This window comes from Haliotis rubra, unplaced genomic scaffold (assembly GCF_003918875.1).
Source record: "Haliotis rubra isolate DU_JTF1 unplaced genomic scaffold, ASM391887v1 Scf139, whole genome shotgun sequence".
In the NCBI taxonomy this organism is placed as follows: domain Eukaryota; kingdom Metazoa; phylum Mollusca; class Gastropoda; order Lepetellida; family Haliotidae; genus Haliotis; species Haliotis rubra.
Genome location: NW_025765325.1, coordinates 294,970 through 321,686, shown reverse-complemented (window position 1 = coordinate 321,686; position 26,717 = coordinate 294,970). Strand labels below are relative to the sequence as shown.

General features: G+C 38.9%; 1 protein-coding gene across 1 annotated transcript in view; it reads right to left on the bottom strand.

Annotated features, from left to right (window-relative positions):
* Window positions 1-26,717, bottom strand: part of LOC124268534 (ATP-binding cassette sub-family C member 5-like) — a 98,431-nt gene that overhangs the window by 36,762 nt on the left and 34,952 nt on the right. Inside the window, 6 exon segments of the mRNA XM_046703523.1 lie at window positions 427-600; window positions 1,457-1,542; window positions 2,447-2,594; window positions 4,170-4,317; window positions 6,614-6,772; window positions 12,086-12,205. Coding sequence (XP_046559479.1) covers window positions 427-600; window positions 1,457-1,542; window positions 2,447-2,594; window positions 4,170-4,317; window positions 6,614-6,772; window positions 12,086-12,205 — 835 coding nt within the window.

The window sequence follows — 26,717 nt, the reverse complement described above, 5'->3', positions numbered from 1 at the left end:
TGAAGGTTTTAACCACTAGGGTACCCCACCGCCCCTCTACTCACCATTATCAAAAGACAAGGGCACCCTGGGGCAACTGTTCCACCGAACCCAGCTTAGTGCGACCATGGTTTACAGCATATTGCATCAGTACATATGTACTGCAGCCCGATGTACCTTTAACTTCTCTTGTCAGCATTGTTAACAGCGATGAAGATCCGGGTTAGATTTGATCTTCAGTGGCCCATGCTTGTCGTAAGATGACACTAACGGGATCGGGTGGCCAGGGTCGCTGACTGGGTTGACACACATCATCGGTTCGATGCTCATGCTGTTGATCACTGGATTGTCTGGCCCAGACTCGATTATTTACAGACCACCGCCACACAGGTGGAAAATTGCTGAGCTCAGTGTAAAACTAAAGTCACTCACTCACTCACTACTTACAGCGAAAGGATAAAATCCCAGGAAAATGCAGGTCCCAATAAGACCATAAGGTCCCAGTAGATAAACAGCATATATGGAACCTCCCAGCAACACGAACGGAGCACAAAACACCAGAGGACCGATTGCAGTTGCCTCGAACAAACGCTGGCCATCATTACCAACTAAATTGACAAGCTGAAAAGAGGAAAACTACTTTAGATTTAGCACAGCGTTATGTGACAGTGTGAAACTTCCTATGATGTGAAAGCCCCGAATGATGAAGGAATTGGGATTTGGAACTTCGCATTTCTATGTCAGGCACACCAGCACAAGTCAGGGGTGGAAATAACTTAAAAATTGCTAATGTACTCCGGTACAGTGGCACATGTAAAATCACTTGCCCTGATCATTTTTCCACTATACCAGCCGTTTTCTTGTTGATTTTTTAAATAAACAACATAATTAATATTGGAAAGTCAACTGGACACCGGTACAGTGTGATATACAAATTTGCTTGCCCGACAGAAAAAACCAACGGACTCAGGCGTCGGGCAATAGGTTATTTCCACCCCTGCAAGTCCAAGTCTAACATGTCTAAACAACATAAATTCTAAAAAATACTAAAATAGCAAAAGGCACATTAAACAACCTAGTCTTTGTGTGTGCACGGTTTCATGAAAGAATACCTGTCAATTAAAAGATAGGTTTGGACAAACACCCCACTATCAACAGAGTTAAAACCAAATTGGATGCCATGGAAATAAAAAAAGCATGAATTCTAAAAATCCCTAAATAGCAAAAGCCACCAGTTGATGACCTGGGCTTTGTGTGTCCACAGTTTCAAGAAAGAGCACCTTTAAGTTTCAGAGATACGATCAAACACACCCCTATCACCAGAGTCAGGCAAACTTGTTGCCATGGAAACAGGGAAAAAAATATTTTTCAAAATTCCTCTACACCAAAAGGCACTACTGATCAAAATGTTGATTTTTAGTTCTGCCCGAGAAACTACATCACCTTGTATCATTTGCAGGGGTTAGGAAATACTTACCTCTCCAACAGTCTTGTTCTTTAAACTCTTTAATCGTAAAATCTTCTTAAATAAAAAACTAGTAGCACCAGCCCTTACACGCACACCTGAAAAACAGAATGTACATTGAAAGGCTTAAAACTGTTGGGACATACTGAAAGCTTGAGCAGCAGCATGAGGGAACAACATTACAGAATACTGACTGACTGAGTTTGGTTTTACGCCGCTTTTAGCAATATTCCAGCAACATCACGGCGGGGGACACCAGAAATGGGCTTCACCAATTGTACCCATGTGGGGATTCGAACCCGGGTCTTTTTGACAAACGCTTTAACCACTAGGCACCCCACAGCCTCCATTACAGAATAAGCCATGTGCCAACAAAGAGTATCCCATACTTTTCTACGACAAGCAAGACACGCTGTGACCTAGTCAAGCAGCAGTGCCTGAACAAAGAACAAAGCATCAACGGAAAAAATGTTTCCATGGAAACATGTTTCATGTGAAAGGTAGACATGTTGGTGACCAAGGTTACAGATGGTACTTATATCATTTGAATGGGGTTAAAGACTGAAGAAGCGTAACCATGGTAACAATGTGTCTACTGAATAGTATACAAATTTACAGGCGGTAGTGATGTTACCATGGTAGCACTGTGCCCCCTTCTGACTGGTAGATCAGGTTAATGACATAAGGAACGTAACCATGGTAACAATGTGTCTAATCTGAACGGCAACCAAGGATACAGACATAGCTAAGTTACAGTGGTAGCAATGTGTTGCCATCTGAATGGTAGATTATGATAAAGACTGAAAACACATAACCATGGTAACAATGTGTCTAAACTGAATGGTCACCAAGGTTACATACAGTAGCTGTGTTACCATGGTAGCAATCTGAATGGAAGATCAGGTTAAAGACTGAACACATGAAACCGCAGAAATAATGTGTCTTAATGGTTTCCAAGATTACAGACAGTAGCTATGTTACCATGGTAACAATGTGTTTTACCTGAACGGTATCCAAGGTTCCAGAGGGCAGCACCAGTGAGTGTCCTCCCTGCCTCACACAGAAATATTCCTGCCACGTACGCCAGGCCCGTCCCCACCGTTATTTCCCCTTGAGACAAATATTCCAGGAAATTATGGATTAAAAAAATCTGTGAATAGAAAAATATGATTACTTCTTAGAGTGGCATTTTCTCGAAGATGGAGAGTCAGATACGGACAAACTTTATGGAGTGAGTGAGATTAGTTTCAAAAATTAAGATTATTTAATATTCTTAAAGGGGCTTTTTCCTAATGAACCCACTAAATCTACGCGACAACTTTGTAGAACCTTTTCAGTCCCTGGCTGTTGCAAATACCAAATGTCTGATACCTGTGGTCACAGGGAGTCACAATATATTCATTAGCCAAGTCGGTGAGTCAGACCTCCCAAAACTCTTAGTTGCCTCTGGGGCGGTGGGGTAGCCTAGTGGTTAAAGCATTCACTCGTCACGCTGAAGACCCGGGTTCGATTCCCCACATGGGTACAATGTGTGAAGCCCATTTCTGGTGTCCCCCGCCGTGATATTGTTGGAATATTGCTAAAAAGCGGCGTAAAACCATACTCACTCACTCACTCACTCTTAGTTGCCTCTTATGACAAGCATGGGTTGCTGAAGACCAATTCTAACCTGGATCTTCTCGGTTACATTCATCCTAATAAATAGTCTTTGATAAGTTTGTTTTGCTTGTTTGTTTGTTGTTTCGCCACACTCGGCAATATTTCAGCTATTGGGCAGCCGTCGGTAAATTATTAAATCTGAGCCAGACTATTCAGTGATTAACAGAAACACACAAAACAAACTTACAAAGACTGTCCCCATCATACATGTACATGATGAATGTCATCACTGAACCTTAAATAATCATGAAAATGAGAAATTGGCGAAATGATCAGAACTCTGAGCCAAACATTTTGTGATCACAAACATAAATTTATTGCTCGAAGACCGAGAGGTCAAAAAAGCAATAAAAATATGCCATGTGCTTTTCTGCAGACCACCAGTTACATATTTAGTACAGCTCCACGTAAAAATCATGCAAAATCGATAATATTGGATAAGTCAAAAATGTTCCTAAAAGTAATCTATTTTGAGTAATTTTCACATAGGTTAGAACTCGTTACCTTGACAACCGTTGCTATGGAGCTGTACTCATCAACTCTTCAAAAATATAACTGAAGTGAAAGTTATATGTATTCTTTCAATACAAAGTAAAAGAATTTTGACAGCACGAATGGTTTTAACAATATTGTCAAGTGAAAAATAGCATTTCCGTAAATTTTCACCTGCTATTCTGGGTCAATTTCATGGAATATCTAATTAACGGCTAATCAATGAAAAAAATTGAGAACAGGAAAATGTCTGAGTGACATGACATTTTACATGACCAAATTAAGAGAATGACAAAATTTCAAGTGAATATGAAATTTTGGACTAATCCACCTCTACAGGATTCTTAGGTGGAATGCTACTTGAATTCTAATACATGCAAGTCTGTGGAATTATTGTAAACATGATGTTAACAATATGGATGACGAGTAACTGTCAGGAATTCTCAGCCTAAAGAACATTATAAACATTTGTTGACAATCAATTCCAGTCAAACGTATTTCTGGTAGGACCTTCAAATTTTTTCTGAGATGTTATTTTGTTGAAGATTTCAGAAACATGAGAAGACCAACTTACCGGATTAGCCAGAGAAAAGGCACAGAAAATGAGGATGATGCAGAACGCCACAATTACTCGAGTCTTGACGAAGCGGTACAGGACTCGAGCGAAGGAAGACTTTGCCACTCCCACTGTGAGGACCTCTTCTTTCCACAACCTTTCAAACCTGAAGCAGAGTGAGTGAGTGAGTGAGTGAGTGAGTGAGTGAGTGAATGAGTGAGTGAGTGAGTTAGAGTGAGGAGTGCGTGGATGCAAGTGAGTGCGGATGGGCGAGTGAGTGAGTGGGTGTGAGTGCTGCATGCGTGGATGGCGTGGATGGACGAGTGAGGGAGTGAATGAGTGAGTGAGTGCTGGTGTGGATGGACGAGTGAGTGAGTGATTAAGTGAGTGCTGCGTGCATGGATGGGTGAGTGAATGAGTGAGTGAGTGAGAGATGAGTGGGACAAGTCTTGTTCACATATCAGAGTGTTTCATCTTAATATCTGAGGATAGCCCCAAATGATGTCTACCACATCTGTAAAAACATGAGTACACTAAATTGACATTCAAACACAAAACACAAGCTCCTTGCATGTTTAAGGGACACAAATCTGCAACCTGAGTAAGTGAACTTGGGATGTATCAGCTTTTGAAGATGAGGAACAGCTACATCACCTTGTAGGGGAAATTATAATTGTTGTCTATTTCAGATTTATACAGACTTTACCTGAAACCTCTGTCCAGTATCTGGATATTCTTAAGGTAGTGGCCATCTGTCCAGACAACCAATACATCCAATTAAAAATGAACAACCGTTTATATCTAAGTTCACTTGTGCCGAGTCCTCTTCCAGTATCTGGATGTTCTTGAGGAAGTCGAGATCTTTCCAGAAGACCATTAATCAAAATCTACCCCACATATTACAACCTTACCTGTCTGAGTTGACTTTAGCCGAGTCTTCTTCCACTATCTGGATGTTCTCAAGGAAGTCGAGATCTTTCCAGAAGACCATTAATCAAAATCTACTATCTGGACCTGTCTGAGTTGACTTTTAAGGTATCTGGATGTTCTCAAGGAAGTCAACATCTTTCCAGAAGACCATTAATCAAAATCTACCCCACATAATACAACCTGTACCTGTCTGAGTTGAAGTCTTCTTTCCTATCTGAGTTCTAAGGAAGTCAACACCTTTCCAGAAGCCCATTAATCAAAATCTACCACACATAATACAACCATACCTGTCTGAGTTGACTTTAGCCGAGTCTTCTTCCACTATCTGGATGTTCTCAAGGAAGTCAACACCTTTCCAGAAGACCATTAATCAAAATCTACCCCACATAATACAACCAAACCTGTCTGAGTTGACTTTAGCTGAGTCTTCTTCCAGTATCTGGATGTTCTAAGGAAGTCAACACCTTTCCAGAAGCCCATTAATCAAAATCTACCCCACATAATACAACCATACCTGTCTGAGTTGACTTTAGCCGAGTCTTCTTCCAGTATCTGGATGTTCTCAAGGAAGTCAACACCTTTCCAGAAGACCATTAATCAAAATCTACCCCACATAATACAACTGTACCTGTCTGAGTTGACTTTAGCCAAGTCTTCTTCCAGTATCTGGATGTTCTAAGGAAGTCAACACCTTTCCAGAAGACCATTAATCAAAATCTACCCCACATAATACAACCATACCTGTCTGAGTTGACTTTAGCTGAGTCTTCTTCCAGTATCTGGATGTTCTAAGGAAGTCAACACCTTTCCAGAAGCCCATTAATCAAAATCTACCCAACATAATACAACCATACCTGTCTGAGTTGACTTTAGCCGAGTCTTCTTCCAGTATCTGGATGTTCTAAGGAAGTCAACACCTTTCCAGAAGCCCATTAATCAAAATCTACCCAACATAATACAACTGTACCTGTCTGAGTTGACTTTAGCCGAAGTCTTCTTCCAGTATCTGGATGTTCTCAAGGAAGTCACATCTTTCCAGAAGCCCATTAATCAAAATCTACCCCACATAATACAACCGCACCTGTCTGAGTTGACTTTAGCTGAGTCTTCTTCCAGTATCTGGATGTTCTCAAGGAAGTCAACACCTTTCCAGAAGCCCATTAATCAAGATCTACCACACATAATACAACCATACCTGTCTGAGTTGACTTTAGCCGAGTCTTCTTCCACTATCTGGATGTTCTCAAGGAAGTCACGCCTTTCCAGAAGCCCATTAATCAAAATCTGCCCCACATAATACAACCATACCTGTCTGAGTTGACTTTAGCCGAGTCTTCTTCCAGTATCTGGATGTTCTCATTGTCGAGATCTTTCCAGAAGACCATTAACCACAATCTACCCCACATAATACAACCGCACCTGTCTGAGTTGACTTTAGCCAAGTCTTCTTCCAGTATCTGGATGTTCTAAGGAAGTCGACACCTTCCCAGAAGCCCATTTACCACAATCTACCCCACATAATACAACCTTACCTGTCTGAGTTGACTTTAGCTGAGTCTTCTTCCAGTATCTGGATGTTCTCAAGGAAGTCAACACCTTTCCGGAAGATCTTCCACATGACGGGGGTGAGCCAGCTGTAGAAGAGTCCGCTGATGCAGCCGGACTTGGCCAGGGGGAACTCATACTTGGATCTGGTGGTGCAGCAGAAAATGAAGGATATTACACAGAACAGGAAAATGATTGTATGCCATAACATTCAAATATTTGCAGGCATGCATTTCAGCTGCTAATGTGATTGAGTGAGTTTAATTTTACACCTCACTCAGCATTATTCCAGCTATGTGGCGGCCGTCTGTTACTAATAGAGTCTGTACCAGACAATCAAGTGATCAACAGCATGAGCATCAATCTGCGCAGTTGGGATACGATGACATGTGTCAACCTAGTCAGCGAGCATGATCACCCGATCCCGTTAGTCGCCTCTTACAACAAGCATAGGTTACTGAAGATCAATTCTAACCCGGATCTTCACAGGTCGATGCTGTTAACAATGCTGACAAGAAAGTTAAAAGTACATTGGGCTGCAGTACATATGTACTGATGCAGTATCATTTTTCGATATTGGGCAAAAAACATAGTTTTGGTTAATTTCAAATCTACAAGAGACTTTCATTCACAAATGATGTTTCCTTTTGTAAGTTATGGACAAAAACAGCAAACATTACATAATTTAAATTGAATAAAAAAAAGGAAGTGTCCCTAACTCTCCAACTGTATTTTGAGATTGCTATTATCAGACACTGACAATTACTTTAAGGGCCTTTGAATGTAGCAATAGGATCTGCACGTACAATCAGTGTCACACAATGTCAACCACTTCAGCTTCCACTTAATCACAATATGTATCACAATACACTGCATATATATAACTTAAACCAAAAGTCTTCGATTTCCGGTAATTGCAAGATCATTTGCCGCATATTAATACGTACAAACATAGCACACACCATTGTATTGTTGCGTGGTCAGCAGTGGTGACATCATTAAAATCACATTGTGACATAAAGTTAGAATGCCGCCACAAATGAGCAGTTCCAGATGCTACCATGGGACTCCGGAAACAGCTGAAATGGCCAGCTGATGACTTTTCACTGCTGTACCCGTACTCGATGTCAATGAGTGTAGACACAAAAACGTGTGTGGACCTTTTGGTTTACTTTTGTGTTCACAATGTCGATAATGCCATCGGTTCCCAATGAATTCTGGGGCGGTGGGGTAGTCTAGTGGTTAAAGCGTTCGCTCGTCACGCCGAAGACCCAGGTTTGATTCCCCACGTGGGTAAAATGTGTTAAGCCCATTTCTGGTGTCCCCCGCCGTGATATTGCTGGAACATTGCTAAAACGGCATGAAACCATACTCACTCACTCATGACACCACAAATTCAACCTGTGAAGAATTGGTTTTTAGCAACCCATGATTGTCATAAGACACAAATAACGGGATCAGGTGGTCAACTTGACATATGTCATCATATCCTAAATGCATAGATTGATGCTGATCACTGGACTGAATGGACTCCAATATTTACAGACCACTGCCATACAGCTAGAATATTGCTGAGTGAACTGTTAAACAATAATCCAACCAAAAATCGTTAGGTTTAATTTACAGAAATCTTTGGCACTGCATTCAGTTGTAAATAAACATCTTTTCCTGTATCCCCAATTTGCAAAACTGTTCCATTCTGCTTGGCCAAGCAGATACCACATTAATCAGAATAACTTGGATTTGTTTTTCAGCATTCTGCTCAGATATCACGGAGCTTCAGTAATCTGAAACTTGAGATAACATTGCCTTTCACAAGACATCACGGGACTCTCTGTTAGCATTTAGAGCTCACACTTCAGTAACATGAAACTGCAAAATATTTATACCAACTTGCATCCAGTGAACGTGAATATGTTGCTATTCAAGGAACACAGACTTCAGCTGGAAAGCAAACTGAGGAAGTGGTTTGGAGAAGTGACTCTTGCGCACTATGGTCATTACCTGAGTTTGCATCAGGTGCAACTTTGTTTTGGCCTTGTGCAACATGGTCATTACCTCAGGTGCAACTTTGTTTTGGCTTCATGCAACCAGGTCATTAACTCAGGTGCAACTTTGTTTTGGCCTTGTGCAACATGGTCATTACCTCAGGTGCAACTTTGTTTTGGCCTTGTGCAACATGGTCATTACCTCAGGTGCAACTTTGTTTTGGCTTCGTGCAACAAGGTCATTACCTCAGGTGCAACTTTGTTTTGACCTTGTGCAACATGGTCATTACCTCAGGTGCAACTTTGTTTTGGCCTTGTGCAACAAGGTCATTACCTCAGGTGCAACTTTGTTTTGGCCTTTGTGCAACCAGGTCATTACCTCAGGTGCAACTTTGTTTTGGCTTCGTGCAACAAGGTCATTACCTCAGGTGCAACTTTGTTTTGGCTTCGTGCAACATGGTCATTACCTCAGGTTCAACTTTGTTTTGGCTTCGTGCAACAAGGTCATTACCTCAGGTGCAACTTTGTTTTGGCCTTGTGCAACAAGGTCATTACCTCAGGTGCAACTTTGTTTTGGCCTTGTGCAACATGGTCATTACCTCAGGTGCAACTTTGTTTTGGCTTCGTGCAAAAGGTCATTACCTCAGGTGCAACTTTGTTTTGGCCTCAGGTGCAACAAGGTCATTACCTCAGGTGCAACTTTGTTTTGGCCTTGTGCAACCAGGTCATTACCTCAGGTGCAACTTTGTTTTGGCCTTGTGCAACATGGTCATTACCTCAGGTGCAACTTTGTTTTGGCTTCGTGCAACAAGGTCATTACCTCAGGTGCAACTTTGTTTTGGCCTTGTGCAACAAGGTCATTACCTCAGGTGCAACTTTGTTTTGGCCTCATGCAACATGGTCATTACCTCAGGTGCAACTTTGTTTTGGCTTTGTGCAACAAGGTCATTACCTCAGGTGCAACTTTGTTTTGGCTTGTGCAACAAGGTCATTACCTCAGGTGCAACTTTGTTTTGGCTTTGTGCAACATGGTCATTAACTCAGGTGCAACTTTGTTTTGGCTTCGTGCAACAAGGTCATTAACTCAGGTGCAACTTTGTTTTGGCTTCGTGCAACAAGGTCATTACCTCAGGTGCAACTTTGTTTTGGCCTTGTGCAACATGGTCATTAACTCAGGTGCAACTTTGTTTTGGCCTTGTGCAACATAGCCATTAACTCAGGTGCAACTTTGTTTTGGCGTCGTGCAACCAGGCCATTAACTCAGGTGCAACTTTGTTTTGGCTTCGTGCAACAAGGTCATTACCTCAGGTGCAACTTTGTTTTGGCTTCGTGCAACCAGGTCATTACCTCAGGTGCAACTTTGTTTTGGCTTCGTGCAACCAGGTCATTACCTCAGGTGCAACTTTGTTTTGGCTTCGTGCAACCAGGTCATTACCTCAGGTGCAACTTTGTTTTGGCTTCGTGCAACCAGGTCATTACCTCAGGTGCAACTTTGTTTTGGCTTCGTGCAACCAGGTCATTAACTCAGGTGCAACTTTGTTTTGGCTTCATGCAACATGGTCATTACAGTCCATTTGACGGATGAATTGCTTACTAACATAAAATCTAATACTTGCAACAAACCCAATTTTCCCCAGTCACATGAAACCGACAGACCAACTCTGATGATTTGTCTCATAATATGGACACTCGACTAAAAAAGTTGTTTAACAAACGATCATTATTTTGTTGTCACTTTTTGCTATTTTTTAAGAGGGGGACCACTTGCTGGTAGAACAGCCAGATAATCAACAACAAAAACAGGATTTGATTCCCCACCTGGGTACAATGTGTGAAGTCTATTTCTGATGTCCCCCACCGTGATATTGCTGTGATATTGTTAAAAGCTGCATGAAACAATACTCACTCACTCTCTGCAAACAACAAAACAATGGGAAGTGTCTCGTTGATGAGCAGGATGCAAAAGTTATAACACCCTGCATGAGCTGCAGCAACTCTTCAGCCATATCCGTGTCCCACTGGGGCACATAACGCACTTCTTTGATTCAATGCCACTTTCTAAACAGCAATGTGTATTCATACTTTTCGGCCGTGGGAGCCATGCCAATTTAAACTTGTCAGAGGGGTACAACAAAGTGCAAGAACTTGACTACAAGACGTCCGACTTCCTTTTTCGTGGTAGCTGCAGTGGCTAAGTGGGTTAGATCGCTGACTTTGTGTGCTAACGATTAGGTGTTTCACTCAGAAAGTGTGGGTTCAAATTCTGGGTGGGATGCAACCTAACAAAACTATTAGGATCTGTACTGAGAATACAACATATGTTATATCATTCCACTATATTGTCCCTTACACACTGGAGGCACCCCACTACATTGTAGCTGGGCACCTCAAAGGGTACTGAAAATGAGGCTTCAGCTGATGACATACCGTATATTACCATCTATAAGCCGAATTTTGAGGACCAAAAAAAGCAGTCTGTAGAAGGGGGTCGTCTTATCCATGGGTTACGTGGTAAGCAGAAGTTGTACGCATATGGAATGGGGTAAAATACGGAAGCCATTTAAATTCACACATTTTACCGATGTTACTGTAAACTAGAAGTCAATGGAAAACGAGGCGGTAATCAGTTCGTGATTGTTGAATGGGGTAAAATAAGCAAGCCAGTTTGTTGCTACAATAAATATGATATTTAGAGAAGCAAATATATTATGCATTTTCTGTCAACTACACTTCGTTTCGATCAGTGAGTAGACACAATATATATGAATGTGAATTCTTTGAAGGACCCCATCACGGGGGGTCGACTTATGCACGAAACATACCATTTTGACACTGATTAAGGGTCAAGTTTGGGGGTCGTCTTATCCATGGGGTCGTCTTATAGATGGTAATATACGGTAATAAGGCGGGGCGCTTCAAATGTAGAATTAAAAAAATATCATTGGGGCTTCCAGCAGCGCTTCCAAAAGTTTGGTTAAAAGTTAAAAGATGAGGGCACTCCAAATGGTACAACTTAAGAACAAACAAATAGCATGGGGATTCCAGGGGTGCTTTCAAAACTTTGGTTATAAAAATTGGTTATAAAAATGAAAACGCGTTGGGGGTACTCCAAATGGTACCCTATCAACTCAACAATCGTCTTGGGTACTTAGTAGGGTGCTTTATCAACTTGTTGCTGAAGAATGTAGATGTACAGATTGAGATTGATAATATGATGTGACGTTTAGATTGACATCCAGTGATCGAGGGAAAAAACAAAGCGCCTTGAGCTGGATATGTGCGCTATACAAATGTATGTATGTATGTATGTATGTATGTATGTATGTATGTATGTATGTATGTATGCATGTATGGATGTATGTATGTATGTATGTATGTATGTATGTATGTATGTATGTATGTATGTATGTATGTATGTATGTATGTATGTATGTATGTATGTATGTATGTATGTATGTATGTATTTCAAACCTTTTGGCTTTCCGGACAGGAATCATATGTGAAAGGGCACCACTGTACTTCTTCATTCCATTTTCACGTCTTGGAGACAGAGAAAATCCTGCTTCGGACTTTGCCTCGATTTCCAAAATCCTGGAACAACAAATATGATGATCAGACAACAAATATGATCATCAGACAACAAATATAATCATCTGACAACAAATATGATCATCAGACAACAAATATGAACATCAGACAATAACTATGAACATCAGACAACATATATGATCATCGGACAACAAATATGATCATCCGACAACAAATATGATCATCAGACAACAAATATAATCATCTGACAACAAATATGATCATCCGACAACAAATATTCAAGTAAAACACATCAGACGTTCCGACAGACAACACAAGCTGGTCTAACTCAGCAGGGTTTGATTGAGGGGCTCACTTCCCCAGAGGTCAGTTTTCAGGAATTTCCAGTGTACATGTATATATATCGTGATCAATGAAGATCAGTTATCTTGATCTAATGAGTACAGGGGTGGTGGTTAAAGCATTCGCTCGTCATGATGAAGACCCGGGTTAGATTCCCCACATGGGTACAATGTGTGAAGCCAATTTCTGGTGTCCCCCGCCGTGATATTGCTGGAATATTGCTAAAAGTGGCATAAACTAAACTCACTCACTCATTCATGATTGACAAGCATAAAATAAAGCCAGGGTACTTTCCACAAAACAAACTTATCAACATGTTCATTTCAACACTGCCAAATATTTTGACCACATTTCTGTTCAAAACGATTCATGTAAAATTCTTCACATCCCATAGCAATACAATGAAAACTCCTATACAAACTTGAACTGTTTCCCGAATAAATTCCTTGCATGAAACGTGCATTCATGTAATTTCTAAGAAATTCCTAACTTTTTCCAAAAGCCCAAAGACCTGAAATAGAATTGGTCTTCAGTAACCCATGCTTGTCGTAAGAGGCGACTAACGGGATCGGGCGGTCAGGCTCGCTGACTTGGTTGACACATGTCATCGGTTCCCAATTGTGTAGATCAATGTTCATGCTGTTGATCACTGGAAGGTCTGGCCCAGACTTGATTATTTACAGTCACCATCATTTAGCGAAAATTGCTGCGTGCAGCGATAAACAACAAACAAACAAACAAACAAACAAAATCCAAAAGCCCTAAAAGCTGTACCAGTATTATAATAGGTTACGCATAGCTAACTCAGCTGCTGAAAATCAAACAACCTTCACCTTGGTAGCCTGAGGAGAGCAAACAGGCATATAATGTATCTCACTCAAAGCTTATATCTTTGTCAGTCGTGATGTAATGACTTTGGGATGTTACTCATGACAATAGGAAATAGATATCCGAGACACGCACTGATGACTCTGCAGTTCGTGGCTTTTCGAAAACATCTGTGTATTACTTACAGGTCAGGTGAGCAGGGTGTACAAGAATAATAGTGGCGTACATGAACTTGTGTGTGTGGCTGCTTTTAAAAGATATATGTCTTAATCTGATGAGGTGAGGTGAAAAGTGAGTGAGTGAGTTGAGTTTTACGCCGCACGCAGCAATATTCCAGCTATATGGTGGTCTGTAAATAATTGAGTCTGGACCAGACAATCCAGTGATCAACAGCATGAGCACCGATCCATGCAAGTGGGAACTGAGGACATGTATGAACAAAGTCAGCAAGCCTAATCACCCGATCACATTAGTCATCTTACAACAAGCATGGGTTGCTGAAGATCAATATTCTAACCCAGACCTTCACGGGTCTGAGGTGAAAATAGAGTTAAAATCATGTACAAGAATATAATATTAAATTAACAGTGTGCATGCAAATGTGAGGGGTCGCTTGGCTAGTTCAGACTAACGCCACTATACCAGTTCGCGTCCATCGAGATACGATGTCTCGGTGTAAAGAAAAAACATATCCAAGATGCGATTTCACTATTTACAGCCTGCACTGGTACATGTTAACATGCTGCAGGTTACCTTCAGTAACAGGTTGCAGCCAGCGCAGGTAACAATAAATATTCCTTATCTTACAGCTGTCATGTTTTTTAATTGGGAAGTAAGTGACTGTAAGTCATATGTTTCCCTCCACATGACTTGTTACAAGCATAAACATGCAATATGCAGGAATAAACCTAGGAATGTTTTTCGGTGGGCCAATGCTCCACCTGGTGAAGTTTGGTGGGCCCCAATGGTTGATACAAGGTTCCATTTAAAGTGCCCCACCAGGTTAATATAAGGTGGGCCCTTTTAGATTTGGGTGTTTGCAGCTTTCAGCTAAATGTATTTGCTTAATGTGTATGTTAATAAACTGTTTTAATAAGCTTGTCGTAATTTTTTTCTGAGACATGATCATTTGTGATCATGGCGAAAACAGAAACCGAAAGTTACCAAATGAAATGTTTTAGAAGCACATGCTTTCATTGCCTGAACCTATTACAACAGAGGCCCAGATAAGCTTACATCGAAAGTAAAAAGAGAAGAAAATTTCTCATATGATTGACAAAATAATTGTTATGTGTACCGTGCATTTAAAATGTTAGAGACTGAAAAAAGTTTTATAATGCTACGGAATATATTAGAAAAACCATGTAATGAAAAAGACATTGATTGCTATCAAGTTGTAGTGTTAGTATAGGACAAGTGTTGTACTGTCAGTATAGGATGAGAGATTTTTTATGAATCATTTCCATTATATTTAAGTTGGTTTTGATTAGGTATGACATAAGGCAGAACATACCTGCTTAGTAAACTTACTCAATGACATAATACTTAGGTGAGTAAATACTGAAATACGCACATATTTGAAAGCAGTGGGCAACGGAAAATGAAATACCCACTCAACATTCAGAATACCAAACAAATACAGTGGGTACAGTACCCACATGAGCTAAGTCTTATCTGGAGCTCTGCGTTCTGGTGATTTCGACGATTGCATTGCACGCGCTATACAACAACCAATTAGAGATATCATTGCATGTGGAATAAAACTGGTTAACTTAAAAGTCTTTTGTGCGATTTCGGCGAATGATAACAATAATTATTGCATTATATTTACTTAGGCCGCACTTGTATTTGTTGGATGTGCATGGCGTTTTCAAATATTTTGTGTCCACAGGACGAAACCCAAATTTCTGTCAGCAGCAATTCATATTTTGATGTGGAAATGCCGCAGAAACGCATCCTAGGTTTATCCTGAATATGTTTCTCTCCACATGACTTGTTACATTTGTGTACTCATAAATCGTAGCAGTAATCATATAATTGAGTGGTGGTCAGGCTCGCTTAATTGGTTGACATATGTCATCGTATCTCAACTGCTCATAACGTTGATCACTGCAGGGATGGCAACAGGAATATCTATTTTCAGCTGAAAACTTAACATCGTGTCGTCGAGTTGGAGGGTTTCTCAATGGATTTAGACGATTCACAATTGAACAATTTGAAATAAAATCCGCGGAAATCCGCAGATCAGAGGCAAATTGCCATCCCTGTCACTGTTTTTTTGGTCCAGTCTCGGACTCGCGGGTATTTACAGACCACAGCCATATAGCTAGAATATTGCTGAGTGCGGCCGTAAAGAACAAACAAACAAACAAACATCACTGAAAGTAATTAAATGTGACATCTGATGATAACAGTAATTTCCTTTCTGTCTGACATTAAGTATTTCCAACAATATATCTCTGACAATCTGACATTAAGTATTTCCAACAATATATCTCTGACATTCTGACATTAAGTAGTTCCAACAATATATCTCTGACAATCTGACATTAAGTATTTCCAACAATATATCTCTGACAATCTGACATTAAGTAGTTCCAACAATATATCTCTGACATTCTGACATTAAGTAGTTCCAACAATATATCTCTGACATTCTGACATTAAGTAGTTCCAACAATATATCTCTGACAATCTCACATTAAGTATTTCCAACAATATATCTCTGACAATCTCACATTAAGTCTATCATTTTCCGTTTCACCATTTCATGGCAGCAGTAGTTAACTAACATTGTCTATAAAAAAATGTTTGAAGTTCACAGATTATGTTGCCCAGTGATTAAATAACACACCAAATCACAGCAACTGATTTCATTTTATGTCAAGTTTAGAGAAAAAAATCAATGTGATTATGTTCCAAATATCAGCTTTCCAAGATACATGATGTCAATTTCTGTAAGAAAACTTCGCATTATTTGAAGATCAGAGTGTTTGAATTGCTTAGCAAGAAAAATGGGGATGATTTTTTAACCTAAACAGCATAAGACTGACAATAAAAGACATTGTCTTTTATTGTCAGTCGCTGTTTAGTTATTCAGTATTGATTTTGGTCAAGGATTTGTGATTATGATTAAACATGCACCTAAGAATTATCAAAATATCTATGTTCATAATACTTGTCCTTCACTGAATAATGGCTACTTCATAACTTCTTATGCAGGACAGGTTTCTGATGCACAGCACCATCCACAACACGTCACAACGATTTGTTCGTTTTTCAGTGATCAGTGAAAACAATTCAGACAATTCAGTGATCGATAGTGTTGGGAATTGGTTTAAATCTCACTATTGATGATTGGTTCATTACAACCGATCAATCATCGAAAATAATTGGTTAGCGTCATTTATCAAATCTTCCTGGCTGTGTTTGGTAATGCACAAAATATCTAGAACATTCTTTCAGTTCTTTGGGGTTTTATTCACAAATTGCACAGCATTTGCAAATTTCACATCTTTAAAGTATGACTAGTTTGTTAGGAACATGAATTTCCTGGGGTCTTAAAGAAAAATTCAATCATGACTGGGAACGAACTTGCAGTGCTTATGAAACGTAACAGACAAAACCAACCTTGTAAAAAATATTGTTAAAGCAAACAAGTGTTCCCAAATTGTTTGCGTTCGATTAAGAGAAAAAATGACTGATTGCTTGGTCGTTTGTGATTGCGATCAAATCTTCGATTATTTCAATTAATCGGACCACCACTAGTGATAAACAGCATGAGCATCGATATAGGCAATTGGGATACAATGACACGTCAAGCCTGAAAGTCACAATGAGGGCAAATCGTGGCTTCCAAACAATTATCAGTAGATCCTGACCTGACTAAGGGAAGCCACTCCGCGCAGCAAGTAAAGACTGAGAAACATTTTATTAATCTGTCTTTTATGTCAAAAGACGTACACAAATCAACAGGAACTAAAAACCTTTGAACAAATTCAACAAACCTAATGCATCTGTGACATGTTTACCAAGCAGATTGACCTCACAGATGTTGACATGCAGTTAGGAGGAAGTTTAGCAGAGGTACTTCCTCCTAGTACAGCCTTGTTATCTTGACATGCATGATATTGAATATGAGGGCAAGTACTGTCGCATCCTGCTCAGCGTATTGTAACAGTGAATCACGATGCATCCTGAGCTCCAGCACAATAGCAGTACAAAGTTGAACTGACATCGATTTTGTCACATTCGTGTTATCATATTATGATAATGATGTTAATATCATGCATTTGAGGAAGACATAACAAAACCAGAAAGGAAGACGATTTAAAGCTTTGTTTTATATCATCGCCATCAAATATGAATTTGAGTGAGTGAGTGTAGTTTTATGCCACTTTCAGCAATATTTCAGCGATATCACAGTCGGGGACAAGAAAAAAAAAAGGAGAGGGACAAAGACCAATCTTACCACCCCATATCAGTGTTCACGAAAGGTGTTTCAAAGTAACAGGACATTGGGTCCTGTAAGTTTCAGATGTCTGTCTGACCCACTGAATATTCACAGGACCCATAGAATAAAATTAAACACACATTTCAGATTTAACATTTCTTATAATTGGCATTGAAATTATTAACAAACATAAAAAATTATAAACAGCAAACAAGTGTCACATGTCACATATAACAACTTCAGTCAAAGTCATTGTGAAATATACAGTCAGACACTGGGGCTGGTGGGTTGTAGACTTCTATCAAACCGATGGCGAATCTGCTGGATTTGTCAGAGGGTCCAACGCTATTCGTGAACACTGCCATATTGCCACTCACCCTGCCACATCTGGCCAATTTGAAACTGACTTTTCGGTCATAATCACCCCTCTTTCGAACAAACACTAAGTGTGAAAAATACGCACAGAGCTACAGATAACATTTTGGTGTACTAGCTTGTGTTCATCTCAATTGGGTATCCTAATTTTCCTTTGAGTAACCAAATAAATTCTACCCACTTCACTCAAACTCAATTGGGTATTTTGCCATTTTCGATTCATACTAAAAATATCATAAAGTTTAAATGTGGTTTACGTGTCTGTTATTTATATTCTATCTGTAATATGAGAAACAATAAGAAAGACTGCAAGTTGCCAAGTTCATGTGCTGAAATAGAACCTCTCAATATACCTCAGTTATTATATCTATTTTGTGTGTATGCATGTAAGATCACATTTATTGAGTATTTACAAATATTCAAGCGTACTTCTATGCTATTGACTTAATAGGAATTGAGTTTTCACATCATTATTTGCATAATTTACACAGATACGCAGATCTCTGTACCTCTAGGGATGCCATGACACATCGATACTTTTCTAAGACGATACAATTATTGATACATTCAAAACTTATATCGATATTTAGTTTTGAAAGTATCGGTTTAAATATGTTTATGTATCATTTACATTTTGCAATTGTATCACGTTTTTTTATGTTATGAGAGTTAGAAATGATTATCTTTCATGCACAAAGATGGGAAATTAGAACTTTTTAATCTCTGAGAATCGAAAATGTTGATCTTCTCATGGACAATTATAAACATGAAATATTAATGTTCAAAATGTAACTAAATTTACTAAAAAATGCCGCGAAAAAAGGTATCGTGATATGTATCGAATCGTGACATGGGTATCGTGATACATATCGATTCTTGAAACTTATGTATCGCGACATCCCTATGTACCTCTGTAAGCTCACATAAAATCTCCAAAACATCATCAACATTATCATCAAAGTGAAGTCTATTGTTTGTTCTACATTGTTGTACATATCTGTTAGCTACCTATATATTTTTGATGTTCATGTAAATATATCTGAACATATTGTACTTCTCTATATCTGTTCTACCTGGCTAAGCTCCTCTCATTAATACAAGGTTTTACATAGCTCTTCAAAACTGGGAGTCCTGGGGACTTCGTCAAATTTCTGCATCCAATACGCTGGAATCATGTGTCCCGTAAAACCCTGCATTAATAAGAACATGATATTTACATCATTTTATTGAATGAAAAAAAAGTACAATTATAAAACACGTCAAGATATAAAAAAAGAACCACATAAAATTCTCATTTTGAGCAAACTGCCAAGGGCACATTTAACTTTGGAATCCTAGATAAATATGCTTGCTTAAATATCACAACTGTTCCTGATGCATCCTGGGAATTCTACGTAACAACATCAACCTCTGGAAACAGATAAAACTTCATAAAAGCATCGAAATCCAAAGCCAGCCATTAACCGAAACCAAGGCATCTACCTTCCCTGTGTACACCATTGTGCTATAATCATTGGCTTTGTCTTACAGTGTTATTCTGTTCATCTCATTGGCTTCATCCTTACATAGTTATCTTTGTACATTAATCCTATCTAATTGGCTCCGTGATTATATTGTTATCTCTGTACATTCTCCCACCTTGCGTTGTGTAAGCATGTTTTATCTATATACAGTGCACCCTGGATATAATGCCACCCTGGATATAATGCTGTGTTTTTGCCAAAACAGATTTCCTGCCTATATAGTACCCTGGTTATAATGCCACCCTGGATATAATGCCCCTGGTTATAATGCCCCTGGTTATAATGCCACCCTGGATATAATGTCATTTTTTGCCAGAACGGATTTCCTGCCTATATATACCCTGGTTATAATGCGAAACTGGATATGATGCCATGTTTTTGTCAGAACGGATTTCCTACCTATATATACCCTGGTTATAATACCAAACTGGATATAATGCCATATGCCAATGGTTTTGGGAACAAAGAGTCATTTTCCCCTGGTTATAATGCCAATTACACTGGCTGCAGGTAGTATACATACCAGTTAATCAACATGACTCAAATTAATTGACCCAACTCATTAATGCTTTAAGTAGTCATGTACGTAATCCAAGATAGGATAACACATGTGACAATACACTTCCTGCCACCTACAACAACACGTCACCTGCAGCCCCTAGATGCTGGGATTATCCATTCAAGGTTCATTACAGGAGACATCAGCTCAATCATTTTTATTGATTACATAGGGCCTCTAACTGTCCTACCTGGATATAATGCCACCCTGGATATAATGCCATATTTTCTCCTGGACAAACGGTTTTATAACCGGGGTGACCGGACAAAATCCACACGGACAAAATCCACCCCAAAATTGCCACCCCGGACAAAATCCACCTCTTCTTAACAAAAAAATGGACAAAATCCACCCTTCTCAAATTGCTATTGTTAAAAGTTTTAGTGTGTCCTGATCTTTGATCAAGTTGTTTTTCTAAAGCATTGCAAGCGTCGGCCGTTGTTTGCGTTGTTGAAATGTGGCAAGATGTTTAGTCATAGATATGTCTGAATGTGTAAAAATATATGCTGTTGCCATATTTATATATGTATTGATGCATGAATGAGTCATAAATGTGAAATGTGAAAATGTGCAATTGTCATATTTATATATGCAAAAATGTGCTTACATATGTATTTTGGTTGTTTTTGTTATCGATTATGAATGACTGATATGAATAAAATTCATTTCTGTGACTAAACATGTCATTAGTTTTGTTTTTCTTAGGGTGGAATTTATTAGGGGTGGATTTTGTCCTGGTGGATTTTGTCCTAGGTTGCAATTTTGGGGTGGATTTTGTCCGGGTGGATTTTGTCCTGGATTCTATAACCGGGTATACTGTATATTAACTCTGTGCACTGACTTAGCATTAACCTGATGAAGGTGCAAGTATAAGCTCTGAAACGCGCTGATAAAGTATAAACAGAAGTTGTTATCCATAAAAATGTGTCATGCAAAATACTGTTACGAGAAGCGAGGGGCTCTGTTCCAAAAAGCAACCTATAACCCTTCTTGAATTATCAGAACACCAAGGACGGTTAAAAGAACTTCTCAATTTTCATGTTTATTTTTCAAAAACTGACTAGATCTCTGAGTTTGAGGAGGGGGTATATTTTTCCTTTTTTCTTTGATCATGTTGAGAGCTGTTGTCATGGACAACTGGGACATGTCGAAACTACACATGTGGTCATTATAACGAAGACGTCTTTCCCCACCTTTTTACATGTCGGAACTATCAAAATTTAAGAACAATTGGTGTATTTTTTATATTCAAGTATCATACTGATGTGAAAACTACCTTCCCAGACACTTAAATAGTATTATTAATACTATGTTGCATTGGATAACTCAACAAATTGTGACATTCTCAACTCATTACACCAGTTCTTATTTTTTCTATAAATAATTTGAACTTTTTTGCATCCAGTGATTATCACCTCTACATATACATGTATATTCAATGCAAGACAAGATTTATATAACTTGGATTTTCTGACATTCTCAGCTCTTACACCAGTTCATTGCTAAGGCTTCCAGGCACAACCAACACCATAACCAATTATTTATTATTCAATCTTTTTTTCTGAGTGTAATTTTGTCTCAGTATTATTCTTTTCTTGTCGGACTATTTCAAATATGTATCCAGCTATATTGGAACCGTGTACTGGAGCGGCGTTTATATAAGCCACTAGGCTTGTTCGCCTATCCAGGTTTCTGCATTGACGGAATAAAAATATGTTTAAACCAAACTACACTTGCTTCTGACATACCACAAGAATAAGACCACAACAAGTAGGACAATGTCTATCACTCCCCATTGGTGACAAAAACAAAAGTCACATGAGATAAAAATATGCTGCATCATCATGACTGGGCTAGGATTGGTGTTTAAACCCTAGCCTGTCTATCTAGTCTCTCTGCAATGCCCTGACCCACACTATTTTCCCTACTGCCAAAGCCCTCCCTGCAATGCTAAAAGCCCTAACTGAAGCAAGCCTAGATTTCCTCAGGTTCTGATCCCCAATCTTGCTGCAGTGCTAAAGGGCTCCTCCCTACTAAGCCTCAATGCTTTTCAGTTTAAATGGGTTTATTTGTTACTGTCAATATTATATATATTCGGGACTAAGCATAAGGCTATTTAAACCTGTGCTTGTCATCCAACAGGAATGGGTGGCAAAGCTCACTAACGAGGCTAAAGCATGTAATGCTATCCAAATTGGATCGGTTGGTCACAGTGTCCCAGAACTGGCTGGTCCAGATTCTTTATTTACACTCTTTAAGTGTGCTGACGAACAATAAACAAACAAACACAATAGCCACATAAATCTATCTTTGGCATGAGAGTTTCATAGACATCAAAGTTCAAGGTTATACGATGACAAGCATCAAGTTCTATTCCAGTCAACTTGCACAGGAAGTATCCATTAACTAGGACACACCCAATCAACGACTTACTTTTGACTTTTTAAATCAAGGATAGTGGTATCTATTTCATTCGTAGGGTAAACATGTCCGAGGATAGAAATGCATATAAGATGAGTATATGGATGGCAACTTCTTGTTTATTGTATATCACAACGTTTCTGGGCTACTTCTTGCCCCTTCTTCAGGTGAAATCGTCCAGAAACGTTGTGATATACAATAAACAAGAAGTTGCCATCCATATACTCGTCTTATATATTCGGGTTCGATTCCCCACATGGGTACAATGTGTGAAGCCCATTTCTGGTGTCCCCCGCCGTGATATTGCTGGAATGTTGCTAAAAGCAGTGTCAAACTAAACTCACTCACTCACTATTGCTGGAGTATTGCTAAAAGTGGGATAAAACTAAACTCACTCACTCACTTTAATTCATTGTTTAATAACTTAAGAGCTGGATTTACTAAACACTATCACAACTGCAAGAACAGTTCAGCTTCATTTGTCCTGGCTCCGATTTCTCGAAAAAACTTAAGTTTTTACTCAAATTTCAAACTGAGTTTGACAATTTAAAACAGCTGATTTTTTAACTCAACTGCATTTTTTTAAAGTAAAAAAGCCCAAACAACTTAAGTAGCCTATCTACCCAACTCAAATTGTTTACTATGTTTGAGTTTAATATCGATTTCAGTTCATTCTGGGAAATGCATTTTCCTGCTTTTTCCCAAATTTGAGTAAAAACTCTTACTTGAGTCAGACTTAAGTTTGTTTTGAGAAATCAGGGCCTGGGTTCATAAACAAACCCACAATCTATGTTATCATCCAACACATGAATTCCCGTTATGCACACTCAGGCTTTCAAAATGATTAACACGCTTGAGAGGGCCACCAACACACAGTTTCCTGGGGTGCAAAAATAATTTATTTATCATCTCTGTCAAATGTATCACATTTTCCAATAAAATTTCCATTAAAGGGACAATGGTGAGTATTATTGCAATATTTGTTGTGCCGCAAGGGCACATTGAAAACATTTCATCTGTACCATTTCAATATTTTCCTGGCCATGGCACACAAATGAAGCATTATTTATTTATTTGAGAAATTTCAATTGCTCACATAAAACGATGAAACACATGTATTCAAATGTTATTGATTTTAATTCTCATGTTTTTCCATCGGCCCAGACAATTGAGGTGAGGTGAAATGGGGTTTAACCTCGCACTTAAGAATATTTTGATGACGTGCATGCGTGTGTATGTGTGGCTGCTTGTACTAGCCCAGACTTAAGCTGGTTTTATAGTGCTAGCCCACTGAGATACCATGCCGCAGTGAAGCATGAATACCCCACTCAGACACATTATACTGACTCCGAGCCGACCAGTCCTTGTTGTACCCATTAATGCCGAGCGCCAGGCAGGGACCAACAAGTACCATATTTTAATGTCTTTTGATATGACACGGTCAGGGATCAAACCCGCGACCTTCCGCTCTGCAGGCGGACACTCTAACCACTACACCACGAAGGCGGTTCCCATACAACTGATAGTGTTTTATTGTTTATTGACTGGGAAAGCAGGACAAATAATACTTACATACAGTAACCTGTTTTGATAAAGTCTGTGACAATCAAAACTAGCACCAGGGTTGTTGCATGCCCTCGGCGTGAATAATAATGAAAGCTTAGGGTATAACTAAAATAGGTTTCAAATACATTTTTATTTTGAACATAAGCGCATGGTTTGTATGATTTGTATGGCTTGTTTGTTTGTTATGTAACACCACACTCAGCAATATAGACGTGCCTGGCCACCCAATCCCAGTAGTCACCTCTTACAAACATCAACAGAAATTATGCAAAACATTGCATTATGAAACAAAACAAACAAGAAAAAATTGTGTCCAGGGACACAAAAGTACACCCCCTGTTGTATGGGATTGTAACTGGATGGAATAGCTTCAGTTCAAACACTGTGGTAGAAGTGACAAAATTAAGAAATTGGATGAACAAGGGATTGAGATGCACACTTTTTAGAGTCCCAATGAAACACAAAGAAGGCCAATTTGCTGAGCATCTTTTGTGGAGAAGTTGATAGACTTTATCCCCTATAACACTATATTCATTCAACCCCATTAAAATTGGCAACAAAATAGATCAAAAATATGAGACACATGAGTTCCAGCGTGTGTAAAAGAATCCATAAAGAGTTTCTGAGGAGAGTGGATACAATCCTGTTGGATCAACTGGCTGAATCAGATTCAACTAAGTTCAAACATCTGTAAAAGTGACAAAATTAAGAAATTGCATAACAAATTATGAAATGACTTAGAGTCCCTACAAAAACATGTAGAAGTCAGTAGTTTTTGTGGAGAAGTGGAGACTTCATCCCCTATTACACTATCATCACAGAGAAATTCAGCAAAATGGACCTAAGTTCAAATGTCCTCTTACAAAATAAAACAATAAAATAAAAACAAAATATGAGATGCACACCATTAGAGTCCCAAAACATGTATGTTCATTGAATTCCACAGAGCACTTTTGTGGAGAATGGATGAATACATTCCCTGTTTCAAACGGAACAACAAACATATTAAAAAATCATGACCAATAACAAATTCAAATAACATTTAGATCTTCAACATTGTCTGCACTTTTTCTGAATTTTCTTATTATCAATTTAAATTTTAGTCATCTTTCATACATAAAGTTTTTACAGAGCTGTTGCGTAGATAGATATAATTCACATTAAAGTGACATTCTGAAACATAACTGACAATTGTGAGACGTCAGGCCATCAAAAGTCACCTTAAGGCTGTATTTGCAATTTTGCAGCTATCCCAGCGACCATGAAAGCACACCACTTCATCACAAGATAAATTCAATGGTTTACGAGTTCTATTCCGGTAATTGAAAACAGGCAAGGTATAGACTGGACGGAATAGCTGATCATTAAAATTAGGCTTAGACAGATGCTAAGATAGTCGTAAGAATGTTAGCTGGATACAACTATCATTAAGAAGCTTCAAAATCTAGCCCTGGAAGATAAAAAGCAATGTCACATGACCTTTTTGTTTCAAAAACATTACTTTTCAGTACGTCCTTCAGCATGTTCAGACACATGTAATTTATTTTAACCAGGACATTAGGACAGGGAGGATACACTATGTCACGATACGATACATATCGCGATATTTTACCTGCAATACGATACGTATCACGATACATACACCTTGAAAGAATGACACGGTATCAACATTTAAAATGATTTATTTCAAGGTATTTGTGATTAACAATAACACTGTTGTAATAAATTTACAACTCACTCCATCATACTTGCGTATTTTTCTCTAAATAAGTAACTCTAATAATACTGTAACAATGTTTAAGATAATACGCTTTTGAAAAAAAGTTGTGTATCATTTTGTATCGATACACCAGTCCACGATACAATAGCTGTATCAAACTTAAATGAATCGCGATGCATCGATGCATCGGTGAATCGTCCCTGCCATACAGGACAGTGAGCTTCCTACTATCTTGGGGACACAAGTGGCCCAATTGTTAAAGCGCTATGCAGACAGTGTTCAAAATAGCTACTGGCCTGTTAGCGAAATGCTAGCTGATTGTGAAACAGGCCAGTAATGTATCGTTCAAGCTATCCCTACTGGCAAGCCGAAAATCTCAGACAATTGGTTCTTTTTTGAATGGATATGAATATGATGAAGTCAATTATTAAGAGTGAGTGTGTGAGTTTAGTTTTACGCCGCACTCAGCAATATTCCAGCTATATGGCGGCAGTCAAATAATCGAGTCTGGACCTGACAATCCAGTGATCAACAGCATGAGCATCGATCTGCACAATGGGGAACCGATGACACGTGTCAACCAAGTCAGCGAGCCTGACCACCTGGCCACGACCAATCCTGTTAGTCGCCTCTTCATGTTAAAAGCATGGGTTACTGAAGATTCATTCTAAGGTGACCCAGACCTTCACAGATGTCCATTTGGGACTCAATAATTAAGATGTTAAAAGTCTGTCCCCAAACATTTTGATGCGGATATTTATTATCTC